Below are 25,543 nucleotides of genomic sequence, written 5' to 3'. Positions count from 1 at the left end.
GGGGGGATGAATGTATGTAACAGCCGTCAAGAAACAGCATAATTTATAGTATTCTCAAAAAGGCTGGCGGATACATTGTGTCAGCCTGCAGAATATTATTTCTCGTTTCAATGAGCTGCATTTGCAAGGCATTATGGGTAATCTCGAGCAGTAAACTCATCCACATGGAAAGCTCAACTCGAGATAACCGACATTGAGGTCGAAGAAGTCATTATTATGACAGGAAGTGAAGACAACTTGGAAACTTCAACACTCCCTTCCTTTACAGCTTCATAAAGCAATTTAAAATTTTTGTATTTAACCCCCAGTCCAAGGGGTGAGTTAGTCTGTTTATGGAGAGCTGCACAAGATACGACAGGCACACAAGTAGAAATTGCTAAGGCTATCACAGCATGTAACATTAATATCTTGTAAGTGACTTTACGTTTATGTCATAGATTTTATAAAGAGTAGCCATATTCGTGTGGGTAGGTAAGAGATCGTTCCTGGCAGCATACTATTTGGTTCCAAGTGGGAAAGCACATATTGTCATGAACGATACTTCAATTTTCAAAACGTGATGTCATCAATGACGCAGATCTAAGTGCTATCACTCCAAAGTCGACGATTTTTCACGAGTCTAAGATTCTTGGAGCGGTAGGAGGAGGTGAGGAAAGGATACTGCGAGTAATCCATGCCTGAAGAGAGAGAAGGAGAGAGAAACAAACAAACACGGTATTATCACAGACGAAAGATGACGTATAAAAGAATACAATGTTGACTGATCATCAGCTTATAACGACCGCAACAGAAGTCACAATGCAGGCTACACGTGCACCGACAGAAGTAGTTCATGACTAGAAAGGTGTACAAAGGCCACATGATACTTGTACTGGCATTCGGAAACGCCATGGCAACTTAAATTATCATGTGATTGAGAGACATCCACGACGTCCTTTCCCGCTCATAGTTCTGTCCTTGCACGCACTCTACATGGTACATGTCCATAATACAGATATTGCCTTTTTATATAGGTGTTAGGCCTATATTTATAACACTTAACATTCCCGGGCGGGAGTCATTTTTTCCCGGAGAGATTATATTTTCCCTGAAGGACGCAGCGCTGAGGGATATATTATTGTCTAAAGGGAAAACAAAAACTTTTAAGGGAGTGTCAAGTGTTATATGTTATCGCAACGATGGACAAGGCAACATTTTTTTGTTATATTGGTCTACAGAAATACCCATCATTTCATTGGAGCCCCATCGGCAGCCAGTCAAATTCTGGAATTATATTACAGTACCTGACATGATGTCACTGCCGTGCAACATCACGATTTCGATGCTCGCTACATTAGTCACATGATTGCATTATGACCATTCACTGACCGACGTATTGACTGTGAAGGTGTGAGTGCGAGAGTGTGCGTATGTGTGTGTTTACATGCGTGTGCATGCGAGTGTGTATGTGTGGTTTTGTTTGTTGGTTGGTTTTCGTCAAACCTGAAAAGAACCATATTATATCACGTTTCATAATTATGTCATACTTACGTTGGTCACATTTGGCGCCCGTCCATCCGTGATAACAGTAGCAGAAGCCAGGCTTGTAACAATATCCATTCCCACTGCAATCATCCCTGCAGATGGCTGAGTGAAAAAATACAGAAAGCAGGAAGATAAGAATTAAAATATATAGTTCAATTGGTAAATATGAATATACTATAAACTTCATAAAAAGCTCCCATTTTAGAGTGAAATGATAATAATGTAGCAAAGAATATATTTTCTGACGCTTCATGCGAACGAGAGGTCTTCGATGTGCAAATCTCCGTAAATCTTTGATGAACGATTCTTACGTCAACTCATGTTCAAAATACAAGTTCAATAACTTTATTACTGGCTCTTACAGACGTTACAATAGGCCGTACAGAAATCATGGAGAATCATGTATAGAGAGTATGTTGAATATTTAGTATCCCTCTAGCGAACAGTATGCTATTTTAATTCGGTAGTTATACAAAGACACAAACCTTTTTGACATCGATTTCCAATAAACCCAGGTGGACAGGCACACACACCCGGAGCGATACACGTTCCCGAGTTATAGCAGTGAGGTATGCAGAAAACTGGCGGGAAGATAACGAATGGAAATATGAAAACATGTTACACTGAAAATTCTCTTATTCCCGAGATTCGAGATAAATAAAAATAAAAAAAAACAAAAAAAAAACAAAACAAAACAAAACAAAACAAGAAACCCATATCATAAAAGAATTGTTAATGCCATTCTAAAACTCATTTTCAAAAATTATATTGATACCTTTGAAAAGAATCGGTTGCCTTACACTTACAGATATGAACATCTCACCGTAAACATAATAGAATTCTATCTAGCGATTTCTTCCTACCTTTTTTTTATTTGTAAGAGAGTGAGAGAATATTATAGGAGAATGACTATGCATACGTACTGATTCTACACGTCTGACCGTAGAAACCAGGCGGGCAGTCACATCGTCCGTTCTTATTACACACACCACCATTTGCGCAGCGAGGTTCACATGTTGGAGCTGGGAAGTTACAATACACAACAAAGATTTTAAGGAATTTGATGAACATAAAAACAGACATATGCACTATCATTATGAAATTTACTCTCTAAAAAAATCGAGTGAAAATATTCACTCTTGAAGGAGTGAATACAAAAAAGAGTGAATTTAGAGTGAAAATATTCATTTTCACTCAAAATTCACTCTTTTTTGTATTCACTCCTTCAAAAGTGAATATTTTCACTCGATTTTTTTACAGAGTATATATATATATATATATATATATATATATATATATATATATATATATAATTGTAATGTTTGCAGTAGAAAAAAAAAGAATCCAGTTAACCAAAGATAAACTTTTTCTCTCTTTCTATTATGAGCCTTAATAAGCGTTAGCCTTGGCCTCGAAACGTACTTATTCAGATTCATAACATGTCAGCAAAATATTACAAAACCCCCAGAATATCAATCTGCTAAGTGTTACTGGATAACAACATCACGAGATACCTCTCGTATGAGAACGTTTTAAACTTATCTTAAAATCTTAAACGTTATTTTTGACCGATATTGTATGATATGTTAACCAAGTAGGGACCATAAGCTTTCAAAGACCTCTTGGAACTGAATGAGCATAAAAACCGCGCGCAAGTTATGGTCTGCCTTTGATTCATTTCTACTAAAGCGTGAGGAAAACCTGATGTTATAAAAGTTCATAACCAGATAAAGGGGTGTGGTCAGCTTCAACTGATGTGGCGGACGGGCACAGGCCGTACACATGCCGTACGTAAACTTACAATAGGCAGGAATGCGGCATAGTGAATAGCATACCTTCAATGCACTTCTTGTCGAATGTTATGTGGACGGGTGAAGCGGGGATGTCCCTGCCGCTCTTGGCGTGCTGAATGCGCACGATGATACTGACCGAGGTTGTCCCGCTACGCTCTCCGGTACAAGGGAAATCGATCCGAAATTCTACAGCGTACAAACAACAGGGGAGGGAGAAATTAACACTGATGACACGGAGTGTAACAAAGTTGCTACGAGTTGAAACTAAACCGTATAAAATGTCAATTAATTATTTTCAAGGAATGAATCTGGTATGTTGAGTTATATGGTAATTTTGAAGACTATTGTCTTTATCTATTTATTTATTTATTTATTTATTTATTTATGTATTTATTTATTCATTCATTTGTCATAGCTTCTCATATTGGAACATAACATCATTTGTTTTTGTTTTGTTTGTTTGTTGTTGTTGTTTTTGTTTTTATACTCTCCGTGACTGAGATCGTATGCTCGATCTGTACTGTTATGAACACCACGGTGGAGAAAAAGGAACAAGCCTGAATGGATTTGAACCAGTGTCACCAGTTTTCTTTGTCACTTGGTGTTCATATTTACTGATAAAGATTACGATCTTATTCATGGACAGTAACAGCAAACAAGAAAATCTCGGTAACCTAGTTTTTAGTCAAATTTCTTGTTAAAACGATAACAACGAGGGCCAGTTCATAAACATTCAGTGTTTATGGCAAAAACAAACAAACAAATCAGAAAAATAAACACAACAACAAAAACAACATAGAATCCAGTATAGTGAAATGGTCAGTCATTACTTGAGTGAGCGTTCAGGTTTGAAGATTGGCAAAAAGATTACCAATACCTCAACAAGGTATACACCAACATGACACAACATTACCCAATCAAGATTGTCAGCGGATTGCTAACCTATTCTTTATACTTATGATGAAAACTCGCAATAACGATAGATGTGCGAGGGTTGCAGTTGGCTAACAGTGTTTTTCAAAATATCAGGTAGGCCCTACAACTGAATGTAATATGATTATCTTTGGGGAACTATATTGACACCTCTGTTACGTCTTACTTTGATTTATTCGTGAAACAATGTCCTTAAAACACATACAACAAAAGAAAATAACTTGATTTGAGGCATATTGACTATCTGTAATTTGAGGGGAAAGTGCCATGTGTTGACATTTAGTCAACCAGTGTATACTCTTTAAGGAATAACTACTTTCATTATTAAAAATTGGTATCGCATAATCATATTGTCTGTATGAAACTTTCTTTCTGTCATAGATATAAACATAATCTACAAATTCAGAAACACTGTAGGGTATGGTATGAGAGAGTTTTCGCCAGATTTCTTTCTTGTTGATTTGGTGGCTCTGAAAAGAGCCGTTGGGTGTTTTCTGCTTGAGGGCAGTAAACTTTTTGTCCTTCTTGGAGAATTTACTTCTTCTTGGGGAGGAGGACAGCCTGGATGTTGGGGAGGACACCGCCCTGGGCGATGGTGACTCCACCAAGAAGCCTGTTCAGCTCCTCGTCGTTGCGGACAGCGAGCTGCACATGGCGGGGGATGATTCTGCTCTTCTTGTTGTCGCGGGCGGCGTTGCCAGCGAGCTCGAGGATCTCGGCGGTCAGGTACTCGAGGACGGCGGCGAGGTACACGGGGGCACCAGCACCGACGCGGTTGGCGAAGTTGCCCTTGCGGAGGAAGCGGTGCACACGGCCGACGGGGAACTGGAGTCCCGCGCGGGCAGATCGGCTCTTGGCCTTAGCCTTAGACTTAGCGCCTTTACCACGTCCAGACATGATTAGTTTGCTTGTTGTTGCGTCTTTGAGAACTAGAACGAACAGTGCACTTTGATGTTGTTGTTGTTGTTGAGTTTATTGGCGTTTTTCAGTCAGACTTGACTATTTACGCCACTCTGTACGGTGCGTTTGCAGCTGTACTTGTACAGTGGCTAACTGACTGGGCTGAGGCTGGGGGTGGTGGGTGTATGGGTTGGCTTGTCGAGTCCTGGTTCGTGTGTGTCACGTCGTCACTGCTGGTTGAAGTCGTTTGATGGCGCTCTTTATTCTGTGTCCTTGCTGCGCAACAGCTCCCGGCAAATATTTTATTTCTTTGTATTAGCATAAATAACTTTATTTTTGTGGTTAATTAAAACAAATTGCTGTCAACCTGAAACAGATTTTGGTTTTGAGGCATACACACCGGGCACTTTTATCATTATGTATGCTATTCCATAATCAACTAGTGTTAACATATCAATACAAACTATAATATCCAATATTTACCAGTGCATCTAACAAAACATATAATATATTTTTGTTGAGGATGATTCAATATATTACCTATAGTAAGATTACTTACTCCTAGATAACTTTGCAACTGATTTCTGTATTCTTTATAACCCGGACATTCTAAGAGGAAATGTTGCACCGTTTCTAATGTACCGCACTGAGAACATTTACCATCAATATGTTTTCCTAATTTAAACAATGTTTCATTCAGTAAACAGCTTCCTACTCTTAATCTGTGAAGAATGTTCTCATCACGTCTGCAGTACAGATTGCTTTTACATGTTTGCGTTATGTTTGGTTGTATGTGGAATAAAAATCGACCTCTTTCCGAGTTTTCCCATTGTAATTGCCACTGTTTCATATAATGATTGAATATAATAATATTCGTCTCACTTATGCTGCTACAGACTTCCGTTTCCTGAGTGTTTTTCAGCGCGTTTTTTGCTAACGTGTCGACTTTGTCATTCCCTCTGATGTCACAGTGGGAGGGGATCCATTCAAAATTGACTTTGATTTGTTGTTTTGTTAATGCGTATAATTTCTGTCTAATCTCAATGGTAAAAGGGGATGTATTTGAATCTTTCAAGTCACACAAAACGCTCAAAGAATCACAAAAAATAACTGAGTCGGTTATTTTGTTCTCTTCAATCCAATCTAATGCTAATATTATAGCTAATTGTTCAGCTCGGAATATTGAAATTGGTGAAAGTTTATGAGCGATTTTTACTTCGTGCTTTGGTATGTATACTGCTGCGCTGGTGTTCTGGTGTTGGTCTTTTGATCCATCTGTATAGATGTGGGTGTATTTGTTCCATTTTTCGTGAATAATGTTGAGCGTTAGGTTCGTTATGGCTGCGGTGGGGGTGTGTTTCTTTTCTATTTCGTCGTGGAGTTCAGTGGATACTAATGGGGGAGGCATGAGCCAGGGTGGTACATTTGCATGGGTTGACATGCGGCTTTCAGTTTCCCGAGTGAGATGAAGGACTCTTTTGATAAAAGGAGATTCGTCTTTGAACTCTAAAAGTTCGTATTGCCAGCAAGGAAGTATGGGTTCCCTGATTGGGTGATTTACTGGGTAGCTTTTTAACTTTGCTAAAAATTTCGAACTCAACATTTTCCTTCTTAGGTCCAATGGCATCTCACCACACTCTGTTTGAAGTGCTGAAAGAGAGGTGAAGAACGTTGTTCCGCTGCAAACTTTTAATGCTGAGTATTGTATAGTGTCTAATGTCTTGGTTGTAGTGGTTTTCGCCGAGTCGTATACTTCACAACCGTAATCTAAAACGGGCCTTATAAGGGCGCGGTAAAGTAGGAGCATAGAGGCGGTATCGGAGCCCCAGTCTGTGCCGGTTAGACACTTGAGAACATTTAGTCTTTTCATACATCTCATCTTGATATTGTCTATGTGTGGCTTCCATGAGAGGTGCGAGTCAAAAATCATTCCCAAAAACGAGAAATCTGATACTACTTCAATATCCAAATTTTCGATTTTTATTGAGGGGCGCTGATACCGTCGGTGAGAGAAAACCATACATTTTGTTTTACTAGGGGACAGTTTTGCTCCCCATGTCTTACACCAGACATTTATGTTATTGAGGTCTGACTGTATTTGGTGACTTACAAAAGCTATATTTCTACTCGATTTCCAGATTGCTACATCATCGGCGAACTGGGATACTCTTGAGTGTTGAACTGTCGTAGGTAGGTCATTGACAAAGATATTGAAAAGAGATGGGCTTAATACGCTACCCTGTGGAATGCCATTGATCTGGGGGCAGATGTTGGACAGACAGTTCTTTACCCTTACTTTGAATGTACGGTGTTTAAGAAAAGCTCCGAGCCACAAGGTTGTATGTTTTGAAAGGCCAGTGTTTAACGCTTTAATAAGAATTGCGTTGATGGGTATAGTGTCGTAAGCTTTCTCGAAATCCAAAAACGCGGCAATCAAGAATTCTTTGTTGGTAATAGCCTTTCTCGCATCTGATTCCAGGCGGAGCAGGTGTTCGGTTGTATTTCTGCCAGCCCTGAATCCACTTTGAAGGGGGTTATAGTTGATGTCGTCAAAATACCAAGAGAGCCGGTTCAGAATAATTCTTTCCATAATCTTACAAAGGATGCTTGTCAGAGCGATTGGCCTGTACGAAGTGACTTTAAACCTGTCCTGGTTCTTTTTGAGAATGGGGACAAGTATAGAAAAACTCCATTGTTTAGGGATTTCACAGTTTCTCCAGATTCTATTCAATAGTTTTAACAGTATCCTCTTGGCTGATGAGGAAAGGTTGGAGATCATAGACAGGCTAATTCCATCATTTCCCGGGGTAGAGTCTTTTGACTTTTTAATTGCTGTTTGTAGTTCACTGAACTCAAAGTTTTTATCAATGTCATTTTCTTTGATACTGCTTGAGAGTTTATCTTCTAATAGACTCTGTAAATTGTTTGCCTGGTCGTTTGACAAGTTTGTTTTTTGAGAAGCAGTGATGAAATTTTTTGCAAGGGCGTTTGCCTTCTCAACATCTGTGTTTGCCTGGTCACCCCCGGGCAAACATAATGTGGGTATTGTGCTCTTTGGGGGGACATCAGTAGCATTGATGCTCTTTACTGTCTTCCACACTGCACCAAGGGGTGTAAATCTGTTTATTTTAGAGCAGAAATCGTGCCAGTATTTAGTCTTTGTTTCCCTTAATATCTTTTGTGCCATTGCCTTTTTCTTCTTGTATTCGATAAGAAGTTCTTGCGAACACTTTTTTACTAACTTATTCTTAATTTTGTTCCTTTCTTTTACTGCATTCTTGCATGCTTGATTCCACCAGGGTACTGGATTTTTTCCCGTATGTGCGTGCGGGCCTTGCCTAGCTTTGGGTAGGCATAATTTGACTGTCTCGTGTATTTTCGCTGTGAGTTTGTCATACGAGCCCTGGATATCCGTCTCTAGGATATTTTCAGTGATATACTTTGTCGAATATGCTTCATATTCTCTTTTATTCGCTTTATTAAAAAGTAGATGTATTCTGCTTGTGCACTCATCTGCTTTGGCCTGTTTCATATAATTTCCTACTTGGATGTTTATCATAAGATGATCACTTCCAAAGTTATTTTTTGTTACCTCCCATGTGCACTTTAACGCCAGATGGGGGGTGGCTAGGGTTAAATCGAGACAAGAAAACTTTCCCGAAGAGGGGTCAATTCTTGTAAATTCTCCATTGTTAAGAAGAACTAAATTTGCCTTGTCAAAAAATTCTTCTATTAATCTCCCGTTTTTATCTGTTTTAGCACTACCCCATAAAACATTGTGGCTATTAAAATCTCCGCAGATTATTGTATTCTCCTCAATGTTGGCAGCAATATATTCCATTGTTTTTTTTGTGAATATTTTACAGGGGTTGTACAGATTAATAACACATATCTTTACTCCATTAATAATACATTTAATTTTTTGAATATCAGTTTCTATACCATCATAGGTTATGGTTTCATAGGTTGTTACTAAGATATTTTCTTCAACGTAAATTGCAATTCCCCCCCTTTGTCCCTTTTCCCTGTTCTTAGGGTAGCATTTAAAACTCATAATGTTCATCTCTTTGTCGTTTGAGAACCAGGTTTCTTGAACACATATAATTGAAGGCTTTTGTCTTAAATCAAATAACATTTTTTCAAATTCATTTCCGTGACTTTTTAATCCTTGTGCATTCCATTGTAGGATATTGAAACCTACATGTGGTTTTGAGCCATTATGTTATGGGGTTGGCCCCTTTATCCAGTAGCTCTATCAACTGACTTTTGTTCAGTTGGCAATTCAGGAATAGTTTACTGGCCTGGATTATCACATCAAGTATCATGTCATTTTTTCCAGAGACGATAGTTTGTAATGTTTTGACGAGAAATGCTACAAAATTGGCCAGTCCATCGTTCGTGCTTGGGGGGAAGGTATTTGTGTTTGCGGCTTCAGCACTTTTGTCTTGTAATTCCTTCGTGTAATTCCTTCCAAAGTGCACTTTGAATTGAGCGCCAGGCCTTTTATACGGCTTTTTACGATCGGAGTAGCTGCCTTTCCGATCAATGAATCTAGAAGCGTAACCTCGGGAGGACCAATAAGGTTGAGTCTCCGTTGAAGATGCACTCTTGTGGGTTCAAAGTCAGCCAAGTGTGATGAAGCTCTGTAATCTTATTTACATACGAGCGCTAAAGGTTTGTTCGTGTGGACATCAAACAGAAGTGTTAACAGTTATATCCACACACTGTGTCATGCATGCCTCTTGGCGGTTAAGAGGTTCTCGAATTTTCTGGTTGCTTTTTCTTCAGAACAAGAACCAACAGGGTGCTCTTCTTTATCTATACACCATCACCTCTTTTTTCCCCCGTGTTTTCCTCCTTGTTTATCTCCATCATCACCTTCTCTTTGATTTTTCTTCTTATGATTTCTGTATATTTTCTTTGCATTACGTTTCACACATGTCGCTGTCTAGTGTAAATAGTATCATCGGAGCGGTCAATTATTCCTTAGTCTATTGATAGTCCCATGAGTGATATACCAGTACTAATGTCTGAGTCAACCTAGCTCGCGACAGCTAGGTCAGTGCCAGGTTTATGGGTTAAAAGATTACTTTATTGTGCCTAAATTGTTTCCGATGCGGTGTATTAGTTTGAGCTTTCCCCTCTCTATTTGTTGCGCATTTGTATTCTATTCTGTGAAAGTGATGTACACTAATCGTAATGTCAAGACGTACAAATAGGCCTACTCGCCTCTCCCTGCACTCTGTAAATCAACATTTTTTTTTTAATTGATATCCGCGATTTGACTCCTGATATAAAGGTTGTATATCCCTTCTGCATGGAAAATGTCGTCCAACAACGTGTATGAAAATTTACAGTAACAAATTAAAAAAAAAACTCACCCTATGTCACTGGAGAATACCCTCGACTTTTGTATCAAGAATAACAGTTTGAATTTTTTCGGGGTTCGAATAAATCAAATGGAAATCCATAGTAATCATTCCCCAGCCATCATAACGAAGTTTCCAATTTTGGTATTCTGAGTAAAGGTCTGAATTCTCTCCCTCTACAACATACCACCGCATGAAAGGAGTCCAATTTTCAGGGTTGCTCTTTTAGGGATATGCATGAATATCATTTGGAACAGTTCTTCCTAACACCAACCCGCGCCATGAACCCAGTCATTAGCAGAAGGGCATGTGACGTCAGAGTAAACAAGGCCGCCAATCGAATATCGATCCATTTTGTGTGCAGGATAAACCGTAATTTGCATACGGCCGTCATTTGCATACGGCCGTCATTCCCGCCTTCAACTTTGAATAGCGCTCTAGTTCAATGAGGTGTGAATTTTTGTCAGGGGATCCTCGGCGCCTCCATAAATAGCGGTCAGAATCGCCAAGTCTCTTCAGTTGATCTAATCATCACGACTAGTAACCAACACCATGCCTGCCAAGACTAGCGGAAAGGGAGCCAAGAAGGCCGGTAAGGCCAAGGCACGCGCTGCCTCTGCCGGAAAGAGGCGCAGGAGGCGAAAGGAGAGCTACGGCATCTACATCTACAAGGTGCTGAAGCAGGTCCACCCCGACACTGGCATCTCCTCCAAGGCCATGTCCATCATGAACAGCTTCGTCAACGATGTCTTCGAGCGCATCGCCGGTGAGGCTTCCCGCCTGGCCCACTACAACAAGAAGTCGACCATCAGCAGCCGTGAGGTCCAGACCGCCGTCCGCCTCCTCCTCCCCGGAGAGCTGGCCAAGCACGCCGTGTCTGAGGGCACCAAGGCCGTCACCAAGTACACCACCTCCAAGTAAAGTGTTGGTCTGCGCCAATCATTTTACAAACAAACGGCTCTTTTCAGAGCCACCATGTACTCAAGAAAGGATAAAGGATGTGCTCGATATCTCCAGACAGGAAAATAAGTTCTCTGTCTGTCTGTTTCTCTTTCTCTCTCTCTCTCTCTCTCTCTCCATCTATATCTCCCTTTCCACAGTCCGTATCTCCTTTGAAAAAAACAAGAAATACAAAAACAATATGCTACTACTTGTACTACTACTGATAATAATATTATTAATAATAATAACAACAATAATATGGCCTTATTTATCCAGGGTAGCCTCTTTAGTGTTGCCACTGCTCTACCAGAGGACCCTGCCATAGTACCCCAGCGTTGCCAGGTACCCATTTATACACACACAAAATAAAACAAAAAGAAACGAAAAAAAGCACACAATCAAAATGGGTTTATTACTGCCACCAGGCGAGATTTAGCAAAAGTAAGCTTTCTGAAAGGTGTAAGAATCATTGAAGTAATCCTCCATCAACCACCCGTGTAAAGTATGCCTGAATGGTGGCATGCAGGTATTAGTAACACTCGTTAAAACAATTTTACTTAGTTTTTTTTTTTCATCGGAAAGGTTGTCAAGGAAAGATCACCACACTGCAATGCACACACGTAAACAACCAGAGTTAGCTATACCCTATCAAAACAAAAACTCAAAAACAAGAGAGGGAAAAGTACTATATAGTAGCATAGCGCTAAGTGCCACAAACCCGTGTCATTGGTAGGCATGCTGTCATCCAGGGTAATGCTAAGCAACGGAGGGGCCATGATGGACGGGTTGCTAGACCGGAGCTCCATGAACGAGTAGTGAAACTGTGGATGACGAGCAGAAAAGAAAAAAACGGAAGGGGATGAGAACAGACCTACACCTTGAAACAAAATCATTATTAAGTTATGAACAAAAAAACACTAAAGTAGGCTAACAAAATATCATGGACAGCCAGCCAGTGTTACAAAAATAAGAAAGCTAAATCCAGTGGGAAAGGACAGGATTTTTTTATCGTCTAAAAGACAATGACTAGTTGGAAGAATGTTCGGGGCTTCAGTGCCTAGATTTGGTCAGAGCCCATTAAACACAAGGTCTGGAAAAAAAATACAGCCTGTGGCGCCATTATGACTCCACAGTAACAGCCAATCGTTCTTAGAGTTAAGAATTCATTGTATCAGAAATTAACAAAATTTTGCCTACAGGGGTTGGAAAGTGTAGCAAAAGTAAGCATATGATACACTTACCCAATGAATCGAAAGGCAATAACTGGTTAAGGCTAATAAACGACCTTCAGCAAATTTCAAAATCATTTCAGTTAATCTTATTGTTGAAACAGGCGTAGTACGTGTATCTACCTAAACTAATAGTCCATGGTACGATATACACATGTGCAGAAGCGTACGAGAAAAAACTATACAAGCAATATTTTCACAATCATATGCAATATACGAGTATACGGTGGCTTAGTTTACCAGCGCGTCAATCAAGTAAATGTGACTGAAAATACATACAAGAGTATGAAATATCCGATAGATAGAATAATCATCTGATGCAATGAGGGATTGTTTATGGCAAAACAATTCCGATCGGCGTGAATGATTGAAAGGCCTTGTCAACGGCGATGGAAGACAACTGAAAATTTCACCAACATCTTGAAAAATTACCACAAAGCATAAAATCTATGAGTTTTGGTGATTAAGTCATCACACAAAATTTATAGCATATATGCAACCTGCCTGTTGAAACTACTGTAATATCCCATCAAAATCTAGCGACATCTGGTTAAACGGCACTTACTACTACAAGAGGTTTCTGGTATACCAGCCAATTGATAACAAGTTTCTCGAGTTTTTGAATACATCTTTCTTAACTCTTGACATTGGTGCGTTGCCATAAAATTATTACAATAGTTTGTTGCGTTGCTTCTCAAATGATGAAGAGTTATTTTCATGTACATGATTCGACAGATAGTTGCTGAAGAGTAGTAGGTATTGACTACGTAATTCGAAATGTTCATGTCCCAGTCCCAATCTTTCGGACAACATAGGTCGTACAGATAAAACAAACTAGATTTAAACCAAAACGAGGACAAAAAATCTTTATCATTTGAAAAGCAGTGCAACACAATGCAGGGGCGGATCCAGGAATTCCGTAAAGAGGGGGCGCGTTTACAAAATTAAAGGGGGGGGGGGGGGCGCACGCACCCTCCCCCCATTTTTTTCTTTTTATTTCTTTTGTTTCAACAAAAAATAAAGGGGGGGGGGCGTGCGCCGGTTGCGGTCCTCCCTGGATCCGCCCCTGCAATGTGCATGGTCTTTTGCACCCCATCTCAGAGAAATCCCTTTCACATGTACAGCACAATTTCGTCAACACTCGTGAAACTGTCATTTACACTGAATGTAAATAACTTCGGTTTATACATTCAAAAGTTAATGAGTTGGGATTTAGTTCAAAACGTCTGCAAAGCTAAACAAGTCTCTCACAATTAAGTGTGATCTGTTTAATCAGCCGACCATCTCGGCTATTTATGTGCTTGTATGTGAGTTGTCGAATCGTTTGGAGCGTAATAAACAGTCAACGAAGAAGAGGATGGCATATACAGACGAGAAAAGCGAATGAGTGATGACTGTGCTTATTTTTTCCAGCGAGGTGTGAAGTCAGACCAACTCCTAGATCGCTTTTGTTTCCTATTTTAGCCGAGGGTTAAGAGGTGTTTGCCCATCCACACTGGTGTTGAGTGGTAAGCCCTTGGACACACACGTTAGTCCCGCATTAAGTAGCATACTCACGACTCGTCCCCTTTAGAAAGGTTCTTTGTATATAAGGACCCCCTCCCCTTCACTTCCTCCTAGTAGTAAGACCTAAGTCAACTGGGTCATGGATGCGGAAATGGAAGTGAACCTTCTTACTGCTGATTTCCATTACATCGTCGAAAATAAAAGTCCAGTCGAATATTTCCAACGAGGACATTTTCACAAAGTAGGCCTACATGAGATAACTTACATTCGTTGACATTTTTTTTTTGAACAGGCTCATATACTGATTCCCAACTCTCGTGCTTTTAGAGGACATTTCTCATCATTTGTAAGCACGTTCTATCACTATACGAAGTGTCTGTAATACTGAATTTAGATATATTTAGATTTATGATTTTGTAAAGTTTATACGTATTCATGAATGACAATATTTTGCACTCTCTTTTTGTCATTCTCATATTTTTTCAATAATTGTCAATGTTATACTTTATCCTAGAGGAGAGATTACACGCGAGAATAAAATGAACTAAATTCAACTCTATTCAGCGTTTTTATGTATGTATGTGTGTGTGTCTGTGTGTGTGGTGATAGTTGTATGCATGACATACAGAAGTTAATATGACACCAGTCATCTAAGTTATGTTGTCACTGTCACATATGAAAATAATTATAATTATAATCATAATATTATATCAAGAAATCCGTATATCTTTCGGGATAGCACATAATCTTATGAGCAACACCAAAAAATCTCAAAATCAAGTCAGTTAACTTTGAAATGATTGTCTCAATTGTATGGCTCCGCAAATTATATCGAATTTCAATAAAAAAAAATATTAAGCGACCCCACCACTATCCTTTAATTAACAACGATGCCATCTCCCTTGACGCAACCACGAGGCTTTTGGTATGTCTTCCATATTATTGACGTCAGGGTAAATACACGTTGCTGTAGGATGTCAAGAGGAGATGAAGTATACTGTTCTCTCGCTTGTTTGCTGTAGAAACACAGTCAGTCAGTCCACCTGCAACTGTCTGGTCAGAGATCTATGTTTCCATGTCATACCGACTGTTTACTGTTTCCGCAGTGGTTATTTGTGGGGTTTAGGAGGCATGAATGGTTCTTTTTTATACTGGAAAGGATTTCGTGGGTTATTTTTGACTGATGTTTGCTGGTTATGCAATGTTGGTTTTTGGAAGTCCTGCTTTCTACTGCCACTCAGAGGTTTAGTGCGTTTGTCACTCTTGTCCAAAAATGTCATTCAAATCGATCCCTTTGGCGTACAACCTGGAAGTTTTGGGGTTCACTTTTGGTGCCAAAAGTGGCTTTGGGACATTTTGAAAATAATGCTAAGATCCACATTCTTTCATATAGCGCGCTGTAATAGTACAGTGGCCAATAATGTAAGTGATGATTGACTGTTCTGTGAAGAAGTTTCTCAGCAATGTGTGTACTGAAAATCGTCTTATAATATGATGATTCATAAGAGTAAGTTCTTCTTCTCCTTATTCTTCTTTTTCTTTTTTCTTCTTCTTCTTTTTCTTCTTCTTCTTTTTCTTCTTCTTCTTTTTCTTCTCCTTCTTCTTCTTCTAGCTATGGGTGTATACTGTACATATGCTGTTGATATTGTTTGACGAAAATTTCGAGCTAAAACCAATACAATCTTAGCAAAGGCAAACTTTCAAGTTACTCACATCATCTACATCAATGCACTGTGTACAGATGACTGGTACATTGTCATATCGCACTGGACTTGAAGATTAATATGCGCTAAACGTTAACATTTTTCATGAAATTGGATATGTATATAGCGTGCGAGAGTTACTGTCTATATGACGTCACTGTTTGTCGACACTAATTGTTTCCCCGGAGTGAAGATGGGCGAGGCATGTTTGGGACGAAACAAACAGACATAGTACTATGGGATGCCGAAGTTTTCTATTGTGGTGTGCAAATAAAGACAGTCGTTTCTAGTGAGAGTCTTTCTATCCCCTCATCAAATCTTTTACATTTACAAAAACACACAGACAGGCACAAATAAAAAGGGAAAACCATTCGTACACACGCAAAATCGCTCAAGATACCGCGTTTCGTCTCAGAAAATGATGCTTGTTACACTGAATTAACTTTTTTCCCCTCAAGTTGGGATGAAATTGCTTGCCAAATTGTCCAGGCCTACAGAAGGCCTACATTTTTTTTCTTTATTTCAGATTCCAAGTGTCTGGTCAACATCTAACGCTGATAACGATATGTGAAATATCCATGTAAATTGTCAACACGTTGACAGTGGCGAACGTGGCTGATAAAAGTCGAGGAAACAGAGATATTAAATCAATATTACTGGCTTGGAATTGAATGATATACTCCGCTTGTTATCACATTCTACAAGCTTGAAGAGTAAGATAAGATAAGATAAATAAATTGCAGCTCCAGAGCTCGCGCGTCTGCGTGCTTTCTGCAGAAAGGACCCATGACTGGGTGACATAATATTTTTTTTCACTCGTTCGCCTGGTAAAGGCATGTCAATTTAGACCTACTTGAAATTTTGAAAAGGATGAATCCGTAGAAACGATACGCACGTGAAATAATCACGCTAATTACTGCCAAAAGTGATTAACTCCTCGTATTAGCTACACCCAGATCTAGCACTCGACTTTGTGCGTCCGGCAAATGGTTTCTAAATGGGTGAAGTCTAGGACCCGGGGTACAGAGTGTAGTTCTAAAAGAGACGCTCTGCAGAGGGATTAGACCAAGACTCCTGGTACGGAGATCCCCTGGGGAAGGACAATCTTTGTCCTCTGTCCTTTTGTTTTCAGATATCAATTCATTCGGAGAGAGTTACATGGAGAGATTATTCATACGTCTCATGGTAAACTGGTAGTCGCCTGGTTAACTGGTTCAATCAAAAGATATACAGCGCCTTCGTAGAACTCAGTGGTCAGTCACCCATCAAGGAATATGTCTCGTTATTCTGGTATATGGACTGACTTCAGTGCGCTTGCATGCTGTGATGGAATACCTCGTCTATTTTATAAAGCGCAGATCTCTGCGTTGGGTAGCCAAATACTTCTGCTCTTTTTGTCGCATTCAGAGGTCGTATTATTCCCATTGTTCGTGAGCTGCGGTACACCCATCCGAGCTTCAAACCAATTCAGACCATTTTTCACAGAGTGAGAAAAAAGACGGGATAACATATTTAGAGCTATCGCTCCACTGGCTCAGAAAAATGCGGCAAAAGAAGAAAATAAGGGGGAGCGATAGACCAAGCCGAATGGATCCAATACAACGGACGGAGACGTAAACATGTAGTGGGAAAAATAAAAAGAAGAGAGAGAGAGAGAGAGAGGGGGGGGGGGGTGGGGGAGAGAATAGATTTCAATAATGGATTGTTGCTTATGTAGAGTCTGCATTGAGGAGAAGTATTTTTGATTGATGCGATGAAACATAATAAACACAGCCGTCATTCATCACGCAATCTCAATCTTGTGACAATGGAAAACATTTTTCTTATCCCGCAAAATTTGTCAGATAATCATCAGACTCGTGCCCACTGTAATAAATGGAATATGATATATCTTATCCACAAACTTTGAATATGCCTCAAAAGTGTAGCACGTGCAGAGTATTTGCAGTGCATGCTGCTCTGGTATCAGCGTTATTTTGATATACACTCTTAAAAGTACGTCCTTATAAGTTTAACTAGGCCCTAAATGATCATTACTTTCGAAGGCAAGATTGTTTTTTTAAGTATTTACATGTATTACACTAATAGAAAAAAAAAACAATCAGAATATTCCGAAAATTTGTCATGGTGTAAAGGCAGCAACTTTGAAGAACATTACTGTGTAAATGTCTCGAAATGATAATATTGTGTCATCAAAATGACAGGAAAATGTAAGTGTTGATAATCTATTTGATTACAAGGTCGTTGGCAACACCGCTCTTAAGAAAATGAAAGATGAGGATGTAATGCTTTTGTAATGTTTAACCATCTCTGGGTCATCTCATGAAGCGTTCAGTGATATCTAATAGCAATGGTAAAAAGAGGGGAAGGACATTATATAAACGTGGAATCATCTGTCTTTTTCAACAAGATAACTGAGACATAGCTATATATTCCCTGCATTAAGAATTTATAACCATATCATCGGCCAGTGTACACCCTCTGTGAGTGTGAGTGTTGGTGTGTGTGTGTGTGTGTGTGTGTGTGTGTGTGTGCGTGCGTGTGTGTGTGTGTGTGTGGTGTGTGTGTGTGTGTGTGTGTGTGTGTGTGTGTGTGTGTATGTGTGTGTGTGTGTTTTGTGCAATACCTCCCATGCAGCGTATAATACACATTATTGTCAAAAGTAATACGCTTTCTACATTGTTTTATTGTGTCTTTTCTGCGTGAATGTGTTTCCTATTGTTTTATAATGTGTACTGTTATGATTATTACTAGTATGTTTTGTCCGGTATATAGCGCTTCATATTCTGAACAAAAACAACCAGATATCGCCTCACCATTTACTCATAATATACATAACATGTCATCGCTTTAAACAGCAGCTGACATTTGATACCCTTAAAAAAAAGTAGGTCGAACGCGCCACACTTGGCATCAAGCGTGGGCTGGACGCTGGAGGGAAAAATCATGAATTGAAAAACGTGAAACTCTCCGCGGGCGCAAAATCAACTGTGTAGGAGGGAAATGCGTCCATCCTCACCCCACCCCTACCCCATCAGCACTGGCCCCTATGCAGTTGGGGTTTTACAGCGTGCGTCTGGAATAGCAGGGCTCGCAATCTACGGAGCACCCTGCATGAAATCAGATTGAAATCTAGTTGGGATTTGCCCCTAACCGTCAAAATGACCCCACATAAATTGTCATAACACCAATCCATATGGTTTTCATTTCTTCGGCAAAACTCCACGGTTTCTATCGCGCATAAAGAGAGAGCTCGCCTTGTGTAGAGACGGTTGGGTAACGCAACTTCAGCTGACGTCGGTATAATCTACCTAAACTTACTGAAGAAAAAAATGATCATATCATTTGAATCTCTTGTAATAAGAAGGGAAAAGAACCAATGGAACAGCAAAATTGAATTGTCCATTCCATCTTCTGTCATCTTGCTAAATCATTTTAAGCGTAGGCCTACTCGGTCATAATCTGTTTACATTCGAGTGGACAAATACCCATTGGAACATAATGGAGAATGGGAATTAGGGGTAAATTCAGTCCCCCCCAAAATATGAATAAAAACTACCCTCAAACCAACTGACAGTCTCATCTCTCCAAAAATTGTAATAGCCCGCATGCTGAGGTCGCCAAATTTATTACATGGAGGAAAATTGCAAAACGAATGTTATTCTACCGCAAGAAAAACAAGGCACGAAGTCGGCCAGGGAACCACGCTGAGCGCAGCATGAAGCCAAATACCACAATTCTTGTAGTGATTTTATAAAATTCGTCTCCACCGTGAACCTTCGCACAGTTATCCGTTCTATGTCGTCTGCTTTGTAAACAACGCCCAATAAAATCAGCGTTTATCATGCTAGAACTTTTGAGTGTTCTACGCGATCAATGCCGATTATGCCATCAACCACTAGTTGTGTAAGTTACCTTAAGTAATGAGGATGATATCGATATTGTAACTAAACATTACTATGATGATCCACTATGATAAAAAAAAAACCAATAACCATTATGACAGTTTGGCTGAATAATAATTGGAGTACGAATCGCCATTATCTTCATCATTGTCATTATCAAGAAATTGATACAATCGTTACTGACAATGATGCTCAGAATCATTATTTCTAACTGGTAGACGTACACATTATCTTCTTTTCATGAGCATTAACATTTGCTGCTGCAGAAGGGGAGTATTATTGCCACTTATGTTTCGAAACCTCAATTTTTTGTCCTTACCGGCTTGGGAGCGCGCCACGAAATCTTTAAGAAGTTGGCGTGTGATGGAAGAACGAGTCTGTGGCCGTGGTCGGCACCGTATTCGTCGTCGCTCTGGTCCAGAATGAGCGGGGAAACCGATGGACTCGACAACCCGTCGCGGATGATGTAAAGAGGTTCAGCTGCCTGACCTGCATGTTCGAAGGAAAATGATAGATTACCTGCATGATTTTTTGCTGGAGATCCAGATGTGTGAAAGGTGTAATGATAAGATTTTATTCACTTCGGGTAGCTCCCCAGGGCCAATACTTCCCATGAACACCAGCAATATTACCTCAGGTTGATAGGTTGTCAATGTTACCACTTGCGATAGAGAAGGGCATATTAACAGTGGGGCTACGCACCATGAAGGACTCGAAGCAGTAATCTACCGGTCAAAAGTAAAGAGTCTTATCAATGCATCCACGGTAGGGACGGCAATGCTCGTGACATTAAACGAACAGCTTTTTTTATGACCTCAATTTTTTAAAGTGTCTACGATTTACTTTTTTAAAGTTTGTTGGCCTTTTTCTTGTTTATTTGCTACTGTTCTAATCTGTACTGCTTCAATAATTCAGAGTCATATACTTTACAACCACAAGTTTAGATCGCAAGATACAGGGTAAGATGATATAAATCTTGTGACATCTACACGGTGTATTATAGAGGAAGCGATAACACTATAATTCTTCAAGATAAGCTTTTTTTAGAGAGTGAGAGAAAAAAAAAATCTTGTGCATGAGACAGCAATATATACCAACTCAAATGTATTTAGAGAAAGATGAATGATCAATTACTATCAGATCTAAATAGGCTTTATTCATATAGCCTACAAACGGAGAAATTCTACAAATCATAGAACCTGAATATGTACTAAAAAATGCTCGGGTTACGACGATTTAAAACTCAATTGATGTTTATTTGTAGTTCGTTAACCTTTTTACCTTTAAGCTAGGTAGAGTAGGCGTGAAAACGAGAAATCGTCGATGCGAGCAGACGATGCTCCGCATTGGTATAAACAACCGTTTTAGCGCAAAAAGCGTTTTTGTTTGACAGCCTTACAGCACCTCCTCGCAATGTTAGCCACCAACTCGCCAGAACATACACAAACAAATAAACAAACAAACAACCAGCTTGGCGTCTCCGACACTGAAAACCTAATTGTCTCATTACTGTCTTACATTCCTATAACCACTTCCCTGTGAAGGCTGTAGAGTCACAGATTTCTTTTTACAGGTTATTGACGGTGGTTACATTCATCAAGACTTATTTAGCACTGAGTGTGATGCCAGGACTACTGTTAGGGCTTCGTTTTTCTTTGTTTGTCACAGTAGGGCAGTGAGGAAGAATGGTTTCTAGAGCTTCATCACTTGGTATAAACGCATCTTGTCAATCTCGCTGCACGTAGAGCATGCTGGCTTGGCTCGATCCCAAGGTGATGTGCGAATCGAAAACATCGGTTTGCTTCTTTGCTCCGCTTCGGACGCACGCTACATCCATGCAAAGTCAACAGAAGACAACTGAAACGTTAGCATCGGGGAGCTCTGAACCGTAATGCACTCGAGAGCAATAAGTGCAGATAAAGCAATTTATGCCAATAATTCAAGTGAATTTTTGAATTCCCTTGAATTGGATTGTAGAATATCTCCAGCTGCAAACCAGAAGGGAATGATAACTGCACCAGGTCTGTTGACTTGTCGCCTCCGTGTTTTAAAAGCACGACATTATTCTCTGTTTGTAGGATGAAAAGGAGGTTGCGGGGTGGGGTGGAGATGGGGGGGGGGGGGGGGAGAGAATAAAACACACGAGTGTGACGTTGATCCTGAACAGAGAATAGGTCAAAGGGCATCATCTGGCCTGGAACTGAGTCACGGTCATTACCACCAGTCTTTCCTGCCTTCGGGAAACGGGGAAGTCATTTCCGATAAAAATGGAACGGAACGCATCCAAGGACACCAGGGTTTTTTTTTTACCTTCTTCTTCTTCCCCAACCGCACCCAACCCCACCATCAATCATACACTTGAGATCGAGGTCCGTGGTTCTATATTCTTTCGTCACCACCCCCCCCCCTCCTTCCTCCGCCTCATTCCCTCGTCGGGTTACCTCCCACTCTTCACTCTTCCATGGCTGTAGTTTGTGACTACACAAATCATGTAGATGCATCCGTTTTGCGCTAGTCATTTATTGATCGATAAATGTTCATTAAAATTCAGTAATTGTAGTTAAGATATTATCATGTTCTTTTGGCCTTGATTTCATATCTTACTATATACAGTGTCTAATGATTTCCGACGTTTCAGCTTCTTCACAGATTCACGTATCCTATCAAACAGAAGAGGATAGTGTCGTAGACGCTATTCTATATTATTATGTCACAATAGAACACTCGGCCAGCACAATACTAGCATACAAAATCTGGATACTGAGTATGTCGCTTTTAGGAAGTCAACTTAAGTACCGGGTAAGGTGTAACCTCGCGTTTGGGGACAACATTCCTGTGTATCCAAACATTGGTAAACCTATTGTGTACCGCTTACAATGGGATAAAGGACTTCATTGTGATAAATCCCTTAAACACAGACAGCTTTCCCGGCTCGGGATGGATTAAACACACAAAGCTACATTAACCTCTCAAGCAGCCTTGACTTAATTGTCGCAGACACTAGAGCGCCGCTAATGAAGTCTGCGAAGATTGGATTAAAGGTTCCGTTCATTATGAGGGCAGATTGAACATTTTTATGTCGTTAACCACAGGCGGCACCGAGCCCGCAGCCTGCATCGAGGTATAATCACTTCTCCTTTTCACTGAATTGAGTATGGTAGCTCGAATTCTTATGTTGTTTTCCTCTGAGCCATGCCTCCAAGCGAGGCAGACAAAACATAACCCGCCGAGACAAGACGGGATCGCAGGCGTGGGGGGCGCCGCGTTGAAAAAGATCAGTGCGCGCGGAGTGGTGCTTTTATATCCCATGCAAAGGTGATGAGCTTAATACTATAGTTGGTGGAGAGTGGAATAATTGATTTGACTAGACAGCTTGTTAATCCCCACTTAGATTATCTCCAGGTCACCAACTAATCATCTCAAGAGATTGTCAGTGAAGAAGACAGTATAGCTATTTCCTCGATCTTGAGGAGTATACACAAACTGACTTTAATTCATTCCCGAGGTTCGCATACCCCCAAACAACGCAATGATAATACCTCAATGATTAGATGGTAATCAATAGCAATACCACTAAGTTTTCTCGTCTAACAGTCAACAGGAGTGGCATGATTTCTAATTCCATCTGAGGAAAAAATAAAAGATGAGGGTTTCATAATTGACACAGTGTTTTCCCACAATTTCACATCGTATTTCACAACGAATATTATTCGCTTTGTTGGGACGAGTTGCGGCCTCAACAGGAAGTGGCTATCAAAGTCACCACATCCACAGCGTCCTTGGAGCTTGGGCAGAAAATATGTTCATCGTAGCATGAAATAGTCAACTCCTATACGGTAAACAATTAACAATCAATATGTCACGGAGGAGTTACCCAGTAGGGCCTAATCTGTCACATCAATCGTTTGTAGTGCATGCATATGGAATGTGTAATCGGAGATACCCCATGCACTCAACAAGTAAAAAGAAGTTTCAAAATATTTACATTTCTCACTGCCAAACACAGAACAATAGTCTTGAGGTCAAATTTGAGATGCACGTTATTTTGACGCCATGAAATATTCGTTTGATGCTGTAGGATTGAAGAAGGGTGTCATGTGCTTAGGAACGTGCACATTGTACCATTATGTTTTAGCTTTCCAGACACGAGCTTTAGATAATAGATAAGGCGCAACACATCAACACAGCCATATGTTAGTTGATAATGAAACGTAATGATGAGAACAGTAAAATCTGTTTACATCGATACATGAAATGAGATGACACGTTTCCAAGAGAACATTATTTCAGCCTTTAAGTATAACAAGGCTGCAAGGTTCAGGATGTTAACTTTCTTGTCGTGTACAAATTAGATAACATGCATCCATTACAGTGTTATTCTCCGCGCAATAAATAACCATACATAATAATTTCTCAAAACGAGTCTTGATGAAAGTCAGTCAAAACTTGCGGGCTTAGCCCTGTGATAGAAACCTCTGAATTATAACCAAACACACGCGATTAATTTAATTGAAGAATTATATAAGAGGACAAATTTCGCAAGGGAATTCTAAAGTTGTGCATGGTTATTAGGCCTACTGATAATTGTATATTATCTAAGGTTTGTTTGTGTGTTTTTTTTGTCAGCAAGATATTATTCAGTGGGGTGAAGGTTCAGGTGTGAGTTTCTTCAATTTGTCTCCCTCTACAAATAACATTTGTTAAAATCGCAACTGCTGATCTGTAAATTAACAAAAATGTCGGGAAAAGGTACCAGTGGGACTCGAACCTGTCGATCTTAACAAATTTCATTTGTAGAGGGAGACAAATTAAAGAAACTCACACCTGAACTTTTTTGTCTTTTAGGTATTTTTTTTTCTGTATTGTTTGTAGAACTGCGAGGGTCTGAGCTAGGTTTGCTGTTTTACGATTGAAACTTAACTTGCTTAATGTTTGGTTTTAATGCATAATGTACATTTTTTTTTTTTTTTTTTGGTGCCCGATATATGCATTATGTGATCCATGCATTTTCCAGGCTGATCGAAATGCAGACGAATAATTACGGTGTGTTGAAATAGATCCAATACAACAGGAAAATACTATCGAAAATGCGGAAATTGCTTTAATCATTCATCTCACCTGTCGACCCCTCTATAGCTTCAGTACAAAAGGTTTCTAATGGGCTCTGCATGGTGATAACAATGTGTTGCTTGGTGATGGCTTATTATAAAGTAACTGTACCTCATAAAGTTTGCACTTTAAAAACATTGAGGTTCTGCTCGGTTGCTCGAATAGAATAGGAAAGAATGCCATGCTGGTATTCTTTCTTTTCTTTCTTTTCCTGGAATGGAGTCTGACGAGAAAGATTACCCTGGTTGCAAGTTCACATCAAAAGCAAAAATACACGTAGGCCTACGTTGTAATTCACATGTACAATAATACCTCTGGAAAAACCCAAACAATGGTAATTTTTCCCAGGCATCACCGTACTTTGCTGGTGATGTTCATCAGGGCAAAGCAGAGCAATTTCATGGTATTACATTCCAAGATATCATAAAAATGATGACCTTCTGTCTTCTGAAATGAAATTATTCACAACAGAGAGCAAAAATATTATAATCTATACGCACCAAGAATTCGAGACACTTCGTCCCTAGATAGCCACATGTCGACCGCGGGACGGTCCGTGAACAAGCTAGCTGATGAAGCGATGAGAGCCGCTGCATAGACCGCTAAAATCGACACTCCCGACACGGCCAT

At 39.8% G+C, this 25,543-nt stretch overlaps 3 protein-coding genes across 3 annotated transcripts; 1 reads left to right on the top strand and 2 right to left on the bottom strand.

Annotated features, from left to right (window-relative positions):
- LOC139719124 (wnt inhibitory factor 1-like) lies at positions 1–25,543 on the bottom strand. The gene is made up of 8 exons (XM_071630555.1): positions 25,414–25,543; positions 20,124–20,293; positions 12,180–12,282; positions 3,360–3,503; positions 2,448–2,546; positions 2,010–2,105; positions 1,531–1,626; positions 1–677 (listed from the first exon to the last, which is right to left on the bottom strand). Exons 1-8 carry the CDS (start codon positions 25,541–25,543, stop codon positions 580–582), a joined length of 936 nt encoding a protein of 311 aa, XP_071486656.1. The 3' UTR covers positions 1–579.
- LOC139719093 (late histone H2A.2.2) lies at positions 4,785–5,147 on the bottom strand. The gene has a single exon (XM_071630530.1). The coding sequence runs from the start codon at positions 5,145–5,147 to the stop codon at positions 4,785–4,787; it is 363 nt and encodes a 120-aa protein (XP_071486631.1).
- Positions 11,072–11,440, top strand: LOC139719092 (late histone H2B.2.1-like). Its single transcript, XM_071630527.1, has one exon. The coding sequence runs from the start codon at positions 11,072–11,074 to the stop codon at positions 11,438–11,440; it is 369 nt and encodes a 122-aa protein (XP_071486628.1).

This window comes from Diadema antillarum, unplaced genomic scaffold (genome assembly GCF_040938485.1).
Source record: "Diadema antillarum isolate AM-2024a unplaced genomic scaffold, OU_Dant_1.0 scf00000104, whole genome shotgun sequence".
Taxonomy (NCBI): Eukaryota; Metazoa; Echinodermata; class Echinoidea; order Diadematoida; family Diadematidae; genus Diadema; species Diadema antillarum.
The sequence above is the reverse complement of the archived record's forward strand: the minus strand, read 5'-3'. Positions and strand labels throughout refer to the sequence as shown.

Coding starts and splice junctions, on each gene's coding strand:
- LOC139719093 (XM_071630530.1), bottom strand. CDS start 5,147: ATGTCTGGACGTGGTAAAGGCGCTAAGTCTAAGGCTAAGGCCAAGAGC.
- LOC139719092 (XM_071630527.1), top strand. CDS start 11,072: ATGCCTGCCAAGACTAGCGGAAAGGGAGCCAAGAAGGCCGGTAAGGCC.
- LOC139719124 (XM_071630555.1), bottom strand. CDS start 25,543: ATGGCCGTGTCGGGAGTGTCGATTTTAGCGGTCTATGCAGCGGCTCTC. Junction 12,283..20,123: donor CGTGGCGCGCTCCCAAGCCG/GTAAGGACAAAA, acceptor CGTCATCCACAG/TTTCACTACTCGTTCATGGA. Junction 678..1,530: donor GGGCGCCAAATGTGACCAAC/GTAAGTATGACA, acceptor CTCTCTCTTCAG/GCATGGATTACTCGCAGTAT.